Raw genomic sequence first — 19,596 nt, 5'->3', positions numbered from 1 at the left:
CTTATATGACAGTCTCTAGGTCCATCCATATCTCTACAAGTGACCCAATTTCGTTCCTTTTTATGGCTGAGTAATATTCCACTGTATATAGTTACCACATCTTTATCCATTCCTCTGTTGATAGACATTTAGGTTGCTTCCATGTCCTGGCTATTGTAAATAGTGCTGCAATGAACATTGGGGTGCATGTGTCTTTTTGAATTATGGTTTTCTCTGGCTATATGCCCAGTAGTTGGATTGTGGGTCACATGGTAGTTCTAGTTTTAGTTTTTTAAGGAACCTCCATACTGTTCTCCATAGTGGCTGTATTAATTTACATTCCCACCAACAGTGCAAGAGGGTTCCCTTTCCTCCACACCCTCTCCAGCATTTATTGTTTGTAGATATTTTAATGATGGCCATTCTGACCCGTGTGAGGTGATACCTCATTGTAGTTTTGATTTGCATTTCTCTAATAATTAGTGATGTTGAGCAGCTTTTTCTGTATCAATTGAGACAATTATGTGGCTTTAATTCTTCAATTTGTTAATATGGTGTATCACATTGATTGATTTGCATATATTGAAGAATCCTTGCATCCCTGGGATAAATTCCACTTGATCATGGTGTATGATCCTTTTAATGTGTTGGATTCGGTTTGCTAGTATTTTGTTACGGATTTTTGCGTCTATGTTCATCAGTGATATTGGCCTGTGATTTTCTTTTTTTGTGATATCTTTGTCTGGTTTTGGTATCAGGGTGATGGTGGCCTCGTACAGTGAGTTTGGGAGTGTTCCTCCCTCTGCAGTTTTTGGGAAGAATTTGAGAAGGATAGGTGTTAGCTCTTCTCTAAATGTTTACTAGAATTCGCCTGTGAAGCCATCTGGTCCTGGACTTTTGTTTGTTGGAAGATTTTTATTCAGAGTTTCAATTTCATTACTTGTGATTGGTGTGTTCATATTTTCTATTTCTTCCTGGTTCCTGGTTCAGTCTTGGAAGGTTGTACTTTTCTAAGAATTTGTCCATTTATTCCAGGTTGTCCATTTTATTGCCATATAGTTGCTTGTAGCAGTCTCTTATGATCCTTTGTATTTCTGCAGTGTCAGTTATAACTTCTTTTTCATTTCCAATTTTATTGATTTGAGTCTTCTCCCTTTATTTCTTGATGAGTCTGGCTAAAGGTTTATCAATTTTGTTTATCTTCTCAAAGTACCAGCTTTTAGTTTTATTGATCTCTGCTGTTGTTTTCTTCGTTTCTATTTATTTCTGCTCTGATCTTTATGATTTCTTTCCTTCTACTAACTTTGGGGGTTTTTTGTTGTTCTTCTTTCTCTAGTTGCTTTATGTATAAGGTTAGGTTGTTTATTTGAGATGTTTCTTGTTTCTTGAGGTAGGATTGTATTGCTGTAAACTTCCCTTTTAGAACTGCTTTTGTTGCATCCCATAGGTTTTGGGTCGTCGTGTTTTCTTTGTCATTTGTCTCTAGGTATTTTTTGATTTTTTTCAGTGATCTCTTGGTTATTTAGTAGCCTATTGCTTAGCCTCCACGTGTTTGTGTTTTTTACAGTTTGTTTACTGTAATTGCTTTGTAATCTCATAGTGTTGTGGTTGGAAAGTTGCTTGATACGATTTCAATTTCTTAAATTTACTGAGGCTTGATTTGTGACCCAAGATGTGATCTATCCTGGAGAATGTTCCGTGTGCACTTGAGAAGAAAGTATATTCCGCTGCTTTCAGATGGAATGTCCTGTAAATATCGGTTAAGTGTATGTGGTCTAACGTGTCAATTAAGGCTTTTGTTTCCTTATCAGTTTTCTGTCTGGATGATCTGTCCATTGGTGTAAGTGGGGTGTTAAATTCCCCCACTATTTATTATTGTGTTACTGTTGATTTCCCCTTTCACTGCTGTGAGCATTTGCCTTATGTATTGAGGTGCTCCTGTGTTGGGTGCATAAATATTTACAGTTGTTATGTCTTCGTCTTCTAGGGTTGATCCCTTGATCATTGTGAGGCTATTTATGTAAACTTCTTGAACCCCAAGGTATAGTTAGGGGTAATTTCCCTAAAGAAAATGGCTGTGCTTATGCCAGAAGAAAGGGACATGGGTTCTAGGCAGGCAAAAATGACAGATGTTGGCCCTGCAGAACACAATGAGTTCTGAATATTCAAAGAATGAAAATTGCAGATATAGAAAACAAGGAAAAGGTAGTATAAAGTAAGATTTATTTTTAGCAGAAAAAGATCTGTTGATATGCATCCTTTTTAAAAAAATAACAATTTTTCTTAAAGTAATACATACATATTCTTAAGCTATTTCTTTAGGCGAGATTTGTCTGTAATGACTTTCTTCATGTGCTAAAGATATTGACTGTTGGGACTTCCCTGGTGGTCCAGTGGTTAAGACTCTGCACTCCCAATGCATGGGGCCCAGGTTCAATCCATGGTCAGGGAACTAGATCCCGCATGCTGCAACTAAGAGCCCTCATGCTGCAACTAAGAGCCCGCATGCCACAAGTAAGACCTGGTGCAGCCAAATCAATAAATAAATACTTTTAAAAAAAAGATTGACTGTTGAAAGAGTTATACAAACTTTCTACAAGTTTGCATATAGTTTCTTTTTTCAAAAATCTACTTGGTTTACTGTTGTCTGCTTTTAAAATGAATACAATTGTCTATTGAAATTTGAAAAGCTAAAGAGACCTAAGGAACAAGTAGATTTGAGAGATGGTAAAGTTTCTGAGAGATCCCTACAGAATGAAAATTTGTCATCTTCAGAGGAATTTCAGTTGATATCTTCCACTCAACAAACAACCTGTCTTCACTGGACCCTTTCCAGTTGCATAAATCTTATTGGTAGTCACAAACGTCAGCCTGCAAGGAAAAACAGTCTTATCAGTTTTGCTAGTAAACTAAGTGTAGAGCTTATAAGATTTTTTTCTGCTTGTGATTTCTCAACCAGCTAACCAGGTGGACAGATAAATTTTTCACAAGTAGGTCCATTGATAATTACTAAAATTCTTGAAGTGTTTCACTATTTCATAAACATGTTATTAGGAGATTATTTCCATATTGTAGTTGGTTGGTTGGGTAAAAAGTTAAGGGTTTTTGTTTGGAAATTGACAGATATCTTTTTCCCCCTTTTCATAGGTGGTGTCTTTAAAATAGCTTCTTGGGCAGATCTAGTAAACGCTCATGTGGTTCCAGGCTCAGGAGTTGTGAAAGGCCTGGGAGAAGTAGGCCTGCCCCTGCACCGGGCATGCTTACTCATTGCAGAAATGAGCTCTGCTGGCTCCTTGGCCACTGGGAGCTACACTGAAGCAGCGGTAAGTGACAGAGGAGAGAGACTGGGGCAACAGAAGGCCAGGGCTGTGACACTAGATGTTACAGGGGAAGAAAATACCTTAATTTGGGGTCTATGGAATTGCTGTCAAAAACAAAAAAATCACCTGCTGTTTGTGTGACAGTATATTAATACTAGTTGGCTAGAATACCCTGATGGTTAATAGCATTTTATATCTTGTAGTGTACACCAAAGAAATTTGAACTGTACTCTAAGAGAGAAACATTGAAACACAGATATTGGGTCAAATAAACATATGTCTGTATTTACCTGGTCTTTAAGATAGAGGAGTTTTTTCCCTTTCACCATGAATTGAAATTGAATAGCTTTTTCCCAGATACGCAGTTTCTTGGAATCTCCCGAGTCACACAGAGATGCACATTCTCATGACAGCAGCCCACATGAAGCAGCTTACCTTTTCAGTCTTTGATATTGATTGGCATTGTATGGGAGAGCTCTTAACTATAGAGTCCAGACACATTGTTTCCTTTAGTAACTCCCCATTATTAAAAATCCTTATAACACCATACATGTTAGTACCCAGCTCCAACCCCCTGCATGCCAGAAAAAAATGAGAGATGGATAATCATCTAGTTATAAAGCTCCTCTTCACATTCTCCTCTGGGCAAATTTCATAATTGGATAGTCACCTAGAAAGATAGATGGATTATCTTTGCAGATATTTTAAAGACTATTACTTTTTAAAGTAATAGGAATTTTTATTTTAATAAAATTTTAATTTTTACATGGGAATTTATTTTTCATATTTCAAAGCTTGTGGAACTGTGAAGAATTCACATGGCCCTAGGACCAGGTTTTAACACCACCCCTGAATTGACCATAAGTGTCTATGATTTCCCAACTCTCATAGCAGAGGGTCCATGAGTCAGTGCTAATATTTGGCATTCTGGATCTGGCTCAAGGACAATACATTGATTTTTGGTTGGTGGTAGTACTTAGTGGCAAGAATGGAACAGTCTGGGCCTCAGGGAAGAGCCAAATTAGAAAGGCAGACCTTCTAAGGAAACTTCTATGAATGTGAGGTAATGGTAGAGAAATTGTGGAGACAAGTTATTGGCAAATGTTAAAGAAGAGGGAAAGCTGTAGAGGTAAGATTTCTTTAGCTAGCTCTTAACAACAGAGCGGTTTTTTATGTGATGGCTGTCCTTGAATATCTATGTAGATAGGCAGTAAGTCAGTGTGGTTTTATACCATTATAAATGTATTCTAGAGTACTACTTATATCCTTTTTGGAAGTAGGTAGGTCCCCAAGCATTATTACAAATAAGTAACGATGCAGCATCTAGATTTTAGATGCACATAATATAGGATTTTTAGTGTTTTTAGTGTTTGGTTTATAGGAGAAGGGGACAGAAAGGGTTATTTCAGGGTGGTCTTAATGGAGCAAGTATGTAGATTCATATCTAAGATTACCCGTTTTAGATGTAATTAGTTTAATATGAAATGAGGAAATGCATCTATGAAATAAAGTTTCTTACATTCTGTGTGGTTAAGTGCTTTCTTGTAATCTTTTATTACATTCCATTTAGGTGAGAATGGCTGAAGAGCATTCTGAATTCGTGGTTGGTTTTATTTCTGGCTCCCGAGTAAGCATGAAACCAGAATTTCTTCACTTAACTCCAGGAGTTCAGTTAGAAGCAGGAGGTAAGTCTATTCATTGGTAATGGTTTTTCCAAAATGCTTCTTTACCCAAGTAAGCAAGGACAAAATAAAACCTAGATATGCAAAAGAGCTTGCAGTCTAATTTTAGGATGAAAATCTAGAAAGCTACTTTTTGTTGAAAAATGCCCAGAAACTGATAATTTTAATTGTTCCCAACTGATGTTCCAAATATGCTGCCAAGAACGGTGTTCTGTGCTCAAGGAGGAATGCTCTAGGTTAAACAAAATCAGACATTTGTTTAGGACTTTGCAGAGCCTTTGATGTGCTAATGTTTATTGTGGCTCTTCAGTGTGGAGATACATGGTTCTGTCATGTCATCCAAACTTACCTGAACACGTTAACACCTTTAGCAGTCTGAGAAATGCAGTTGCAGTGGCTAAAAGAAAAAGAGCAGACTTTCTCAATGATAGTCTCTAGTCAGTGAAGGAGTAATCTAGGTTATTAAATGTCCTTTTGGGGTTCAAAGTTGTTTTGTTTTGTTTTTTTACTTTTTTAAATTGAAATATAGTTGATTTACAATGTTGTGTTCATTTCTGCTGTGCAGAAAAGTGATTAAGTTATACATATATATACACTTTTAAAGTATTCTTTTCCATTATGATTTATCACAGAATATTAAATATAGTTCCCTGTGCTATACAGTAGGCCCTTGTTGTTTATCCACTCTATATATAATAGATTGCATCTGCTAACCCCAAACTCCCACTCCATCCCTCTCCCACCCCACCTCCCACTTGGCAACCACAAGTCTGTTCTCTGTGTGAGTCTGTTTCTGTTTCATGGATATGTTCATTTGTGTCATATTTTAGATTCCACATATAAATGGTATCACAGGGTATTTGTCTTTCTCTTTCTGACTTACTTCACATAGTATGATAATGCCTAGGCCTATCCATGTTGCTGCAGATGACATTATTTTGTTCTTTTTTATGGCTGAGTAGTAGTCCAGTGTGTGTGTGTGTGTGTGTGTGTGTGTGTGTGTGTGTGACTTCTTCTTTATCCATTCATCTGTTGATGGCCATTTAGGTTGTTTCCATGTCTTGGCTATTGTGAATAGTGCCTCTATGAACATAGGGGTGCATGTTATCTTTTTGAATTATAGCTTTGTCCAGATATGTGCCCAGGAGTGGGATTGCTGGATCATATGGCAACTCTATTTTTAGTTTTCTGAGGAACCTCTTTACTGTTCTCCATAATGGCTGCCCCAACATACATTCCCACCAACAGTGTAGTTAGGTTCCCTTTTGTCCACACCCTCTCCAGCATTGTTATTTGTAGACTTCTTAATGATGGCTATTCTGACGTGTGTGAGGTGGTGCCTCATTGTAGGTTTGATTTGCATTTCTCTAGTAATTAGTGATATTGAGCATCTTTTCATATGTCTGTTGGCCATCTGTGTGTCTTCTTTGGAGAAATGTCTATTTAGGTCTCCTGCCCATTTTTTGATTGGGTTTTTTTTTTTTTAATGTTGTTGAGTTGCATGAGCTGTTTGTATATTTTCTGAAATCTAGCCCTTGCAGTCACATTGTTTGCAAATATTTTCTCCCATTCTGTAGTTTGTCTTTTCGTTTTGTTTATGGTCTCCTTTGCTGTGCAAAAGCTTGTTAAGTTTGATTAGGTCCCATTTGTTTATTTTTGCTTTTATTCTACTGCCTTGGGACTGACCTAAGAAAACATTAGTATGGTTTATGTCAGAGAATGTTTTGCCTATGTTCTCTTCTAGGAGTTTTATGGTGTCGTGTCATATATTTAAGTCTTTAAGCCATATTGAGTTTATTTTTGTGCATGGTGTGAGGGTGTGTTCTAACTTCGTTGATTTACGTGCGGCTGTCCAGCATTCTCAACACCACTTGCTGCAGAGATTGTCTTTTCTCCATTGTATATTCTCGTCTCCTTTGTCAAGATTGACCATAGGTATGCAGGTTTATTTCTGGGCTCTCTATTTCTGTTCTATTGATCCATGTCTGTTTTCATGCCAGTTCCACACTGTTTTGATTACTGTAGCTTTGTAGTATCGTCTGAAGTCTGGGAGGTTTATGCCTCCTGCTTTGTTCTTTTTCCTCAGGATTGCTTTGGCAATTCTGGGTCTTTTTTGGTTCCATATAAGTTTTAGGATTATTTGTTCTAGTTCTGTGAAAAATGTCATGGGTTATTTGATAGGGATCACATTAAATCTGTATATTGCTTTGGGGAGTATGGCCATTTTAATGATATTAATTCTAATCCAAGAGCCTGGGATATCTTTCCATTTCTTTAAGTCATCTTCAATTTCCTTTATTAATGTTTTATAGTTCTCAGCATATAAATCTTTCACCTCCTTGGTCAGCTTTATTCCTAAGTTTTTTTTTTTTGGTATGATTTTAAAAGGTATTGTTTTTTTACATTCCCTTTCTGATATTGTGTTGTTAGTGTAAAGAAATGCAACCCATTTCTGTATGTTAATCTTGTATCCTGCTACCTTGCTGAATTTATCAGTTCTTTAGGGTTTTCTGTATATAGTATCATGTCATCTGCATAGAATGACAATTTTACATCTTCCCTTCCAATTTGGATACCTTTTGTTTCTTTTTCTTGTCTGAATTCCAATACTATGTTGAATAGAAGTCATGAGAGTAGGCAACCTTGTTCCAGATTTTAGCAGGATTTCAGCTTTTCACTGTTGAGTATTATATTGGCTGTGGGTTTGTCATAAATAGCTTTTATTATGTTGATATGTTTCCTCTATAACCCACCTTGGTAAGAGTTTTTATCATGAACGGATGTTGAATTTTATCAAATGCTTTTTCTGTATCTATTTAGATGATCATGTGATTTTTGTCTTTTCTTTGTTAATGTGATGTATCACATTAATTGATTTGCATTTGTTGAACCATACTTGTAATCCTGGGGTGAATCCAACTTGGTTGTGGGGCATGATCTTTTTTATGTGTTGTTGGATTTGGTTTGCTAATATTTTGCTAATATTTTATTTGGTTTTGCTAGTAGTTTTTTGCATCTGTATTCATCAAAGATAATGGCCTGTAATTTTTTTTTTTTGGTGGTATGTTTGTCTGGTTTGGTATCAGGGTGATGGTGGCTTCATAGAATGTCTTTGAGAGTATTCCCTCCTTTTCAATATTTTGGAAGATTTTGAGAAGGATTGGTATAAGTTCTTCTTTATATGTTTGGTAGAATTTGCCTGTGAAGCCACCTGGTCCTGAACTTTTGTTTGTAAGGAGTTTGTTTTTGTTTTTGTTTTTTTGTTTTTTTTTGTTTTTTTTTTTTTTACAGATTCTATTTCACTTCTAGTGATTGGTCTGTACAGATTATTTATTTCTTCTTGCTTCAGTTTTGGTGGGCTGTATGTTTCTAGAAAAACTTGTCCATTTCGTCTAGGTTCGCAAATTTGTTGGCATGTAGCTGTTCATAACACTCTTACAGTGTTTTGTATTTCTGCAGTATTGTTTATTTCTCCTTTTTTCTTTCTTATTTGGGTTCTCTCTCTTTTTTTCTTGATGAGCCTGGCCAAAGGTTTTTCAATTTTGTTTACACTGTCAAAGAACCAGCTCTTGGTTTTATTGATTTTATCTGTTGTTATTTTTTAAAATCTTTATTTTACATTTTTTGTCTCTGATCTTTATTATCTCCTTCCTTTTGGTGACTTTAGGTTTTGTTTGTTCTTCTTTTTCTAATTCTTTTAGGTGGTAGATTAGATTGCTTGAGATTTTTCTAGTTTTTTGAGGAAGGCTTGTATCGCTATGAACTTCCCCTCTAACTGCTTTTGCGTCATCCCACAGACAATGTATGGTTGTGTTTTCATTGTCATTTGTCTCAAGGTAAGGTATTTTTTTTAATTTCCTCTTTGATTTCATCATTGACCCATTGGTTTTTTAGTAGCATGTTGTTTAGACTCCATGTAATTGTTTTTTTCTCATTTCTTTTTCTATGGTTGATTTCTAGTTTCATGCTGTTGTGGTCAGAAAAGATGCCTGAAATAATTTCTATCCTCTTAAATTTGTTGAGGCTTGCTTTGTGCTCTAGTATGTGGTCAATCCTAGAGAATGTTCCACATGCACTTGAAAAGAATGTGTATTCAGGGTTTTTTGGATGTAATGTTCTAAAAATATCAATTAAGTCTAACTGTTCTGTTGTATCATTTAGGATCTGATGCCTTATTGATTTTCTGTCTAGGAAGATCTGTCCATTGATGTGAGTGGGGTGTTAAGGTCTCCTACTAATATGGTATTCCAGTCAATTTCTCCCTTTATGTCTTTTAATATTTGTTTTATGTATTTAGGTGCTCCTATATTAGGTACATATATGTTGATGAGAGTAATATCCTCTTCTTGTATTGATCCTTTTATCATTATATAGTGTCCTTCTTTATCTTTTTTTAATGGCCTTTGTTTTAAAGTCTATTTTGTCTGATACAAGTATTGTGACCCCTGCTTTCTTATCATTTCCGTTTGCATGAAATATCTTTTTCCACCCCCTCACTTTCAATCTGTGTGTCCTTTGCCCTAAAGTGGGTCTCTTATAGGCAGCATATTGTAGGCTTTTGTTTTTTTTATCCAGTCTGCCACTCTGTGTCTTTTGATTGGGGCATTTAGTCCATTGATGTTTAAGGTAATTCTTGATAGATGTGTATTTATTGCCATTTTAAATCTTTTTTCCCAGTTAATTCTGTATTTCCTCTTCTTCCCCTTTTCTTTTTGTTTTTCCTTTTGTGGTTTGATTTCCTTTTATTTTATGGTTGTGTTCTTTTTGGTTTTTGTGAATCTATTGTGTGTTTTTGACTTGTGGTTACCCTGTTTTTCAAGTATGTTAACCCCTTCATATATCTACTTGCTTTAGACTGGAAGTCATATAGGCTCAAATACATTCTAAAAAAAAGAATCTACATTTTCTTAACTCTCCTCCTCAACATTTTATGATTTTGATGTCCTCTTTTACATCTTCATGTTTATCCTTTTGCTGTTCACTGTGGTCATCATCACTTTCACACAAAAAAAATTTATTTTTTTCCTTTTTAATTTGTATAGTGGCTTATTTAAGTGATTCACTTTTTGATTGTAATTTTCTCTTTGATATAGCGTCTTGCTTTTCTATTTAGAGAAGAAGACCTTTATATTTCTTTTTTTTTTTTTATAAATTTATTTTTTTTTGGCTGTGTTGGGTCTTCGTTTCTGTGCAAGGGCTTTCTCTAGTTGCAGCGAGTGGGGGCCACTCTTCATCGTGTATATTTCTTTTATGATAGGTTTAGTATTGCTGTATTTTTACTTTTTGCTTGTCTAAGAAAGAAATTCTCTCTCTCCTATTCTAAATGATTGAATATTTTTTGCCACTCCCTTCTTGGCCTGCAACGTTTCTGTAGAGAAAGCAGCTGATAGCCTTATGGAGGTTTCCTTGTAATGAACTGTTTTTCTCTTGCTGCCTTTAGAATCCTCTCTTTAACTTTTGCCATTTTAATTATGTCTTGGTGTAGGTCTGTTTGGGTTCATCTTGTTGGGACCCTCTGTGCTTCCTGTACCTGGATGTGTTTCCTTCTTTAGGTTTGGGAAGTTTGCAGCCATAATTTCTTCAAATACATTTTTGATCCCTTTTCCTGCTGGTGAGGGGGCTCCCTGGGGTACGGGAGTCTTTCCTCTTTCACAGCTTCCTCCCAGGGGTGCAGGTCCTGTCCAGATTCCTTTCTATTTTTTTTTCTTTTGTCCTACCTGGTCATGTGGAGATTCTTTTTGTCCTTTCAGAAGTGTGAGGTCTTCTGCCAGCATTCAGTAGGATTCTGTGAGAATTGTTCCACATATAGATGTATTTTTTTGATGTATTTGTGGGAGAAGGTGAGCTTCTCATTTCTTCTCCACCATCTTGATTGCTCTGCTTTGGTTTTGAATGGGGAAGAAATAGTGGCCTGGAAACATTTTTCCTGAATTGGTTATTGTACAAGAAACCTTGCTTATCACAGGAATGGGAGTTTATTCTATCCCACTTTCCATCTCTTTCCTTCCTTAAGATTGGAACTGTGAACATCTGGTTCTCAGCAAAACAATTTCAGATGAAAACAACTCTGCTTCATCGAGTATGGAGAATGTTTTGTGTATGTGCTGCTGTGTTACGTTTCCATGTCTAGAGTTACCTTTTTACAACTCCACAGTGTATCCTAGTTACAGTTGGGCCATAATATGTTTAATCATTCCCCTGTTGATGCATTTGGACTTTTAACAAACTGAACATCCTTATATATATTTTTGCATGTGTAGAGTTTTGGAATATTCTCCCACTAGGCTACAAACTCCTTGAGGATGAGAGCTCTTTCTGAAGAATGCATATCCTCTAGCACAGTACCCCTGTGCATCATAAAGGTTCTGTAAATACTTATACAGATGTTGAAGGGATGGATAATATGCTGCATAGGAGCAGATGTAAGAGTTGGTGTTTCTGTGAGTGGAATGATAACACTGAGAACGTAATGATTGAGACTATAGATTTGGTAAACCTTGTTTTTTTTTAAAACCCTGAAATACTAGAACTGTTGGATACCTATCAACCTTGAAGGAGCTAGTTATTTTATATAAATAATATAACCACACTTACAAAGAAAGATACTACCTTTTTGGGGTTTTGATTTCAATTAAGTACTTTAAACAAAAAACATTATAGCAGGTTAACCAAAGAAAAGTAGATGTTCCCCTGGGGTTAGGGAGGATTGGAGGTCTCTGTTCCATTTCTCAAGTTTCACATTACAGGTTTTATATACTACAGAGTAGGCCGCAGCAGAATGACTTGCCTATCTAAGGCTTTAGGATAGTTGCCTTAGTACTCTACAATTTTTAAACTCTACATTTGTGCTGAACATTATATGAATCAGGTAGATTTGTATTCCTGGCCCTTCCAGTATCTTTGGACAAGTCACTTCCCTTCTTTAGGCCTCGTTTTCTTGATCTGTAAAATGTGGGTAGTAACACTGTTGAACCTCATAGGGTTGCTGAGAGGCTTAATGAGATAATGTACGTAAAGCAACTTAGCACAATGTCTTGGCACAGAGTAAGCACTCTTTGCTTGGCAACTCTTGTTAATGTTCATTGGAAGCCTCCACAATCTTTGACTAGATAAGTACAGTTAGTTAGGATCTAAGCTCTTAGGGATTTTTAAAGCATCTTGGATTTGAAAGATAATAATAAGCCATTTATAGGAGGCTTCTGGAACAGCAGAATTTAAAAAGAAGGAAAAAGTGGGGTTCTGGTTCAAGATGGCAACATAGGAAGATCCTGAACTGACCTCCTCCCACAGATAAACTGAGTCTATAGCTATGTGTGGAACAATTTCCTCAGAAAGGCTGGCTGAGCACATACTACACATCAGGCAAACAAGAAGAAAACCACATTGAAGTGGGTAGGAGAGGCTGGGGTGCAACCTCACCGCTAACCCCACCCCTGGTATGGAGACCCAGAATCAGGGTGGAACTCAAAACCCAGAGCTTCTCCCTGAGGAGGGAAGGGTTTGAACTACACATCAGGCATCATAACTAACTTTTAAGACCTGTACCTGAAAGACGAGCCCCCCAAAACATCTAGCTTTGAAAATCAATGGGACTTACTTATGTCCATGGGACCCGCAAGACAGTAGTGATCTGAGAAATGGCTCTTAAAAGGCTTGCAAGCTCAGACTTACCTGCCCCAGGGCCCAGCTCAGAAGGAGCCTGTGCTCAGACTTTAAGTAAAAAAGGCTCGTTTGCTAATATTAAAGAGTTGACCTGAGGGGTAGGCATATACTTTAACACACATATCCAAGAGCTTGCTGGAACACCCTCCAGGGACAGAGACTGGTGGGCACAATCTTCACACTCTCCCTCTGCTTTGGCTGGCAGCAGCATCTCTTTCTCTTTTTTTTTTAACTTTTTCCCACAGGTGCCATCTTTACACTCCCCCTCAGCTTTGCTGCAGCCATTGGGCACATCTTTGCACTTTCCCTTTCCTCATCTCCTGGAAGGGAGCTTTTACACATTGCTGGTGCCCTAATTTTTGCAGCTGCTGCCCAGGGAACACCCCTTGATTGCTTGGCCCTAAAGGCCAGGGGGAGCTTAGGTTCGGGACTAACAATTGAAGAGATAGATAGATAGTTCCTGGCAGGCTACCACCCCCAGGGCACTGCACAGACAGCACACTGAAACACATCCCATCTTTCTGTGAAAGAGGCCTGTTTGCTTGTCCAGGAGCTTTGGCCTGAGGCTTCAGTTTTGGCAACCACCTGGGGCCTACAGAGCTGTTTTCAGGGAACATAAGCTGATGGACACCATGTTTGCACTCTCCTTCTGCCTCACTACAGCTGTTATCTCCCAGGAAAGAATTTAGATACTCATCTGGGGACAGCACAACTTATGCTTGCAGTCCCACAGGACTGTATGTATTTGCATACTTCAAAAGCTACTGCCAGAGTTGGAGACAAGATGGTGGAGTAGAAAGACTTGAGCTTACCTCCTTTCACAGAAACACCAAAATCACAACTGCTGAACAACCACTGGCAAAAAAAGACTTGAACCTACCAAAAAAGATGTTCTACACCCAAAGATAAAGAAGCCAAAACAAGACAGTATGAAGGGCACTTTTACCATATAATCAAATCCCTTACCTGCCGGGTGGGTGACCCACAAACTGGAAAATAATTATATCACAGAGGTTCTCCCACAGAAGTGAGAGTTCTGAGCCCCACATCAGGCTCCCCAGCCTGGGCGTCTAGCATCAGGAGAAGGAGCCCCCAGAGCATTTGGCTTTGAAGGCCAGTGGGGCTTGAGTGCAGCAGCTCCATAGGACTGGGGGAAACAGAGACTCCACTCTTGGAGGGCACACACAAGGTTTCACATGCACTTGGACCCAGAGGAAAGCAGTGACTCCATAGGAGCCTGGGCCAGACCCACCTGCAGATCTTGGAGGGTCTCCTGGGGAGGTGAGGGTTGGCTGTGGCTCACTGTAGGGCAGGTACACTGGTGGCAGAGGCCCCAGGAAATATTCATCAGCATGAGCTTTCCCTGAGGTCACCATTTTGGTGAGGCTTGGCCCTGCCCAACAGCCTGCAGGCTCCAGTGCTGGGACACCTCAGGCCAGACAACAAACAGGGTGGAAACATAGTTCCACCCATCAACAAGCAGGCTGCCTAAAGTCGTCCTGACCCCACAGCTGCCTGTAAATATAGCCCTTGAGATGGCCCTGCCCACCAGAGACAAGACCCAGCTCCATCCACCAGTGGGCCAGCACCAGTCCCTCCCATGAGGAAACCTGCACCAGCCCCTAGACCAACCTCACCCACCATGGGGCAGACACCAGAAGCAAGAACTACAATCCTGCAGCCTGAGGAATGGAGACCACAAACACAGAAAATTAGACAAAATGAGATGGCAGAGATGAAGGAACAAGATAAAACCCCAGAAGAACAACTAAGTGAAGTGGAGATAGATAGATAGGCAATCGTAATGATAGTAAAGATGATCCAAGATCTTGGAAAAAGAATGGAGGCACAGACTGATATAAGAAATGTTTAATAAAGAGCTAGGGGACTTCCCTGGTGGTCCAGTGGTTAAGATTCCATGCTTCCACTGCAGGGAGCATGGGTTTGATCCCTGGTTGGGAAACTAAGATCCTCACATGCTGCACAGTGTAGCCAAAAAAAAAGCTAGAAGCTTCAGAGAACAAACAGATGAACAATACAATAACTGAAATGAAGAATACACTAGAAGGAATCAATAGCAGAATAAATAGGGCAGTAGAACAAATAAGTGAGCTGGAAAACAGATTGGTGGAAATCACTATTGCAGAACAGAATAAAGAAAGAAAAATGATAGCACTGTTTACAATAGCCAGGACATGGAAGCAACCTAAATGTCCATCAACAGAGGAATGGATAAAGAAGATGTGGTACATATATACAATGGAATATTACTCAGCCATAAAAGGGAATGAAATTGGGTCATTTGTAGAGATGTGAATGGACCTAGAGAGTGTCATACAGAGTGAAGTAAATCAGAAAGAGAAAAATAAATATTAATGCATATATGTGGAATCTAGAAAAATGGTATACATGACCTCATTTACAGAGCAGAAATAGAGACACAGATGTAGAGAACAAATGTATGGATACCAAGGAAGAAAACAGTGGGGTGTGAGGAATTGGGAGATTGGGATCAACACATATACACTATTGATACTATGTATAAAATAGACAACTGATGGGAATGTACTGTATAGCACAGGGAACTCAACTTAATGCACTGTGGTGTCCTAAATGGGAAGGAAATCCAAAAGGGAGGTGATACATGCATATGTGTGGCTGATTCATTTTGCTGTGCAATAGAAGCTAACAACAGTGTAAAGCAACTATACTCCAATAAAAATTAATAAAAAAAGAAAAATGAAATGAGGACAGAGACCTCTGGGACAACATTAAATGCACCAACATTCAGATTACAGGGGTCCCAGAAGGAGAAGAGAGAGAGAAAGGGCCTTAGAAAATATTTTAAGAGATAATGGCCAAAAACTTTCCTAACATGGGAAAGGAGACACTCAAGTCCAGGAAGCACAGAGTCCCATATAGGATAAACCCAAGGAGGAACACACTGAGACACATATTAATCAAATCAACAAAGATTAAAGACAGAGATAATATTAAAAACAACAAATAACATACAAGGGAATCCCCACAAGGTTATCAGCTGATTTTTCAGCAGAAATTCTGCAGGCCAGAAGGGAATGGCATGATATATTTAAAGTGATAAAAGAGAAAAACCTGCAACCAAGAATACTCTACCCAGCAAGTCTTTTGTTCAGATTCGACAGAGAAATCAAAAGCTTTACAGACAAGCAAAAGCTAACAGTTTTCAGCACCATCAAAACAGCTTTACAGCAAATGCTAAAGGAACTTCTCTAGATGGAAAAGAAAAGGCCACAACTAGAAATAAGAAAATTACGAATGGGAAAGCTCACCAGTAAAGGTAAACATACAGTAAAGGTAGGAAATCATCCACACACAAATTTGATATCAAAATCAGCAATTGTGAGAGGAGGAGAGTACAAATGCAGGATATTGGAAATGCATTTGAAATTAAGAGACCAACAACTTAATCTTGTATATATATATATAGACGACTATATAAAAACCTCATGGTAATTGCAAACCAAAAATACAGTAGATACACACACAAAAAAGAAAAAGGAATCCAAACACAACACTAAAGATAGTCATCAAATCACAAGAGAACAAAAGAGGAAGGGAAGAAAAAAGACTTATAAAAACACATCCAGAACAATTAACAAAATGGCAATATGAACATACATATCAATAATTACCTTAAATGTAAATGGATTAAATGCTCCAACCAAAAGACATAGACTGGTTGAATGGATACAAAAACAAGACTTGTATATACGCTGTCTACAAGAGACCCACTTTTTTTTTTATTTTTGTGTGCATGTGTGTGTATTGATAGTTTATTCTTTTTTATTGCCAAGCGGTATTCCATGGTATGGATGTACCATCATTTGTTTAGAACATCTTACTTGTTTTCAGTTTTTTGCTATTACAGATAAAGCTGTATACAGGTTTTTGTGTGGAATAAATTTTCATTTCTGTGTCATAAATGCCCAGGAGTATGATTACTGAGTTGTATGGCAAGTGTATATTTGGTTTTTAAAGAAACAGCTAAATTCTTTTACAAAGTGGCTGTATCATTTTATATTCCCACCAGCAATGTATGAGTGATTCAGTTTTTCCACAATCTCGCCAACACCTGGTATTTTTTTTTTAACATCTTTATTCAACATCTGGTATTATTGCTGTATTTTTCATTTTAGTTCTTCTAGTAGGTAGGTAGTGATATTTCTTCATGGTCTGCATTTTCCTAATGGTTAGTGATCCTAAACATCTTTTCATGTGCTTATTTGCCATTCGTATATTTGATTTGGTGAGTTGTATGCTCAAATGTTTTTTAACTGGGTTGTTTTCTTTTTTTTTTTTCACTGGGGTATAGTTGTTTTACAGTGTTGTGTTAGTTTCTACTCTACAGCAAAGTGAAGTAGAATTCCCTGTGCTATACAGCGGGTTCTCATTAGTTATCTATTTTATACATATTAGTGTATATATGAAGAGACCCACTTTAAATATAGGGACACATACAGACTGAAAGTGAGGGGATGGAAAAAGGTATTCCATGCAAATGGAAATCAAAAGAAAACTGGAGTAGCAATACTCATATCAGACAAAATAGACTTTAAAATAAAGACTGTTATAAGAGACAAAGAAGGACACTACATAATGATCAAGGGATCAATCCAAGAAGATAGAACAATTGTAAATAAATATGCACCCAACATAAAGGCACCTCAATATATAAGGTTTCATCCATAAAAGAAATCAATAGTAACACAATAATAGTGGGAGACTTTAACACCCCACCTACATCAATGGACAGATCCTCCAGACAGAAAATCAATAAGGAAACACAGGCCTTAAATTACACATTAGACCAGATGGACTTAATTGATATTTATAGAACATTCCATCTGAAAGCAGCAGAATACACATTCTTCTCCAGTTCACAAGGAACATTCTCCAGGATAGATCACATCCTGGACCACAAAGCAAGCCTCAGTAAGTTTAAGAAAATTGAAATCATATCAAGCATCTTCTCTGACCACAACGTTATGAAATTAGAAATCAACTGCAAGGAAAAAAAACCTAAAAAACACAAGACATGTGGAGGTTAAACAGTATGTTACTGACCAACCAATGGATCACTGAAGAAATCAAAGAGGAAATCAAAAAATACCTAGAGACAAATGAAAACGAAAACACAACAATCTAAAACCTATGGGATGCAGCAAAAGCAGTTCAAAGAGGGAAGTTTATAGCAATACAATCTTACCTCAGGAAACAGAAATCTCAAACAACCTAACTTTATACCTAAAGCAACTAGAGAAAGAAGAACAAACAAAACCCAAAGTTAGTAGAAGGAAAGAAATCATAAAGATCAGAGCAGAAATAAATGAAATAGAGATGAAGAAAACAATAGAAAAGATCAATGAAACTAAAAGCTGGTTCTTTGAAAAGATAAACAAAATTGATAAACCTTTAGCCAGACTCATCAGGGAGAAAAAGGAGGTCTCAGATCAATAAAATTAGAAATGAAAAAGGAGAGGTTACAAAGGACACCACAGAAATACGAAGGATCATAAGAGACTACTACAGGCAACTATATGGCAATAAAATGGACAATCTAGAAGAAATGGACAAATTCTTAGAAAGGTACAAGCAGCCAAGAGTGTACCAGGAAGAAATAGAAAATATGAACAGACCAATCACAGGTACTGAAATTGAAACTGAGTAAAAAATTCCACCAAACAAAAGTCCATGACCAGATGGCTTCACAGTAGACTTCCATCAAATTTAGAGAAGAGTTATCACCTGTCCTTCTGCAACTCTTCCAAAAAATTGCAGAGGAAGGAACACTCCCAGGCTCATTCTATGAGGCCACCATCACCCTGATACCAAAATCAGACAAACATACCACAAAAAAAGAAAATTACAAGCCAGTATCACTGATGAACATAGATGCAAACATCCTCAACAAAATACTAGCAAACCGAATCCAACAATACATTAAAAGGATCGTACACCATGATCAAGTGGGATTTATCCCATTGGATGCAGGGATTTTTCAGTATCCACAAATCAATCAGTGTGATACAGCACATCAACAAATTGAAGAATAAAAACCATATGATCATCTCAATAGATGCAGAAGAAAACTTTTGACAAAATTCAACACCTGTTTATGATGAAGACTCTCTGGAACCTGGGCATAGAGGGAATCTACCTCAACATAATAAAGGCCATATATGACAAACCCACAGTGATGAAAAGCTGAAAGCATTTCCTCTAAGATCAGGAACAAGACAAGGATTTCTACTCTCACCACTGTTATTCAACATAGTTTTGGAAGTCCTAGCCATGGCAATCAGAGAATGAATCTAGGAGCTGACTGAGACCCTCCCCTTTGGGACACTGATAGGTCTTGGCATACCCTCGAGTACTCGGAGCTATTACAAATATAATAGGCTGCTTTGACAATCAAAAGATTTGAGAAACAACCAGGAGCTAGGGTAGGGTTGAATGACAAGTTTCATCTCATACATGAGGCTACTCCTTTAAGACTAGCTGAGACAGTTGTTTCATCTAATGCATAGAAACCAACCCAGAGTCAAGCAAAATGAAGAAACAGAGGCATATGTTCCAAATGAAAGAACAAGATAAAAGCCTCAGGAAAAGACCTTAATGAAATGGAGATAAATAATTTACCCAATAAAGAGTTCAAAGTAATGGTCATAAAGATGCTCCCGAACTCAACTTCAACAGAGATGGAAAATATATGTATTAAATAGTCACAGAGCTGAGGAATACAATAACATAACTGAAAAATACACTAGAGGGGTTCAGACTAGATGAAGCAGACTAGATGAAGCAAAGAAAGGAACTTGAAGACAAGGCAGTGGAACTTACCCAATCAGGACAGCAAAACCAAAAAATAATGAAAAAAAGTGAAGATAGCTTAATGGACACATCTAGCAGAC

The 19,596-nt window shown here is 37.6% G+C and overlaps 1 protein-coding gene across 1 annotated transcript in view; it reads left to right on the top strand.

The window, feature by feature from the left end:
• The window catches only part of UMPS (uridine monophosphate synthetase), a 44,217-nt gene that overhangs the window by 20,293 nt on the left and 4,328 nt on the right, over positions 1-19,596 (top strand). Inside the window, exons 4-5 of the mRNA XM_059920936.1 lie at positions 3,127-3,302; positions 4,870-4,984. Of these exons, the coding sequence (XP_059776919.1) occupies positions 3,127-3,302; positions 4,870-4,984 (291 nt within the window). The remainder of the gene's footprint in view (positions 1-3,126; positions 3,303-4,869; positions 4,985-19,596) is intronic.

Source organism: Balaenoptera ricei, chromosome 4 (assembly GCF_028023285.1).
Source record: "Balaenoptera ricei isolate mBalRic1 chromosome 4, mBalRic1.hap2, whole genome shotgun sequence".
In the NCBI taxonomy this organism is placed as follows: domain Eukaryota; kingdom Metazoa; phylum Chordata; class Mammalia; order Artiodactyla; family Balaenopteridae; genus Balaenoptera; species Balaenoptera ricei.
This window is presented reverse-complemented; position numbering and strand designations above follow the sequence as displayed.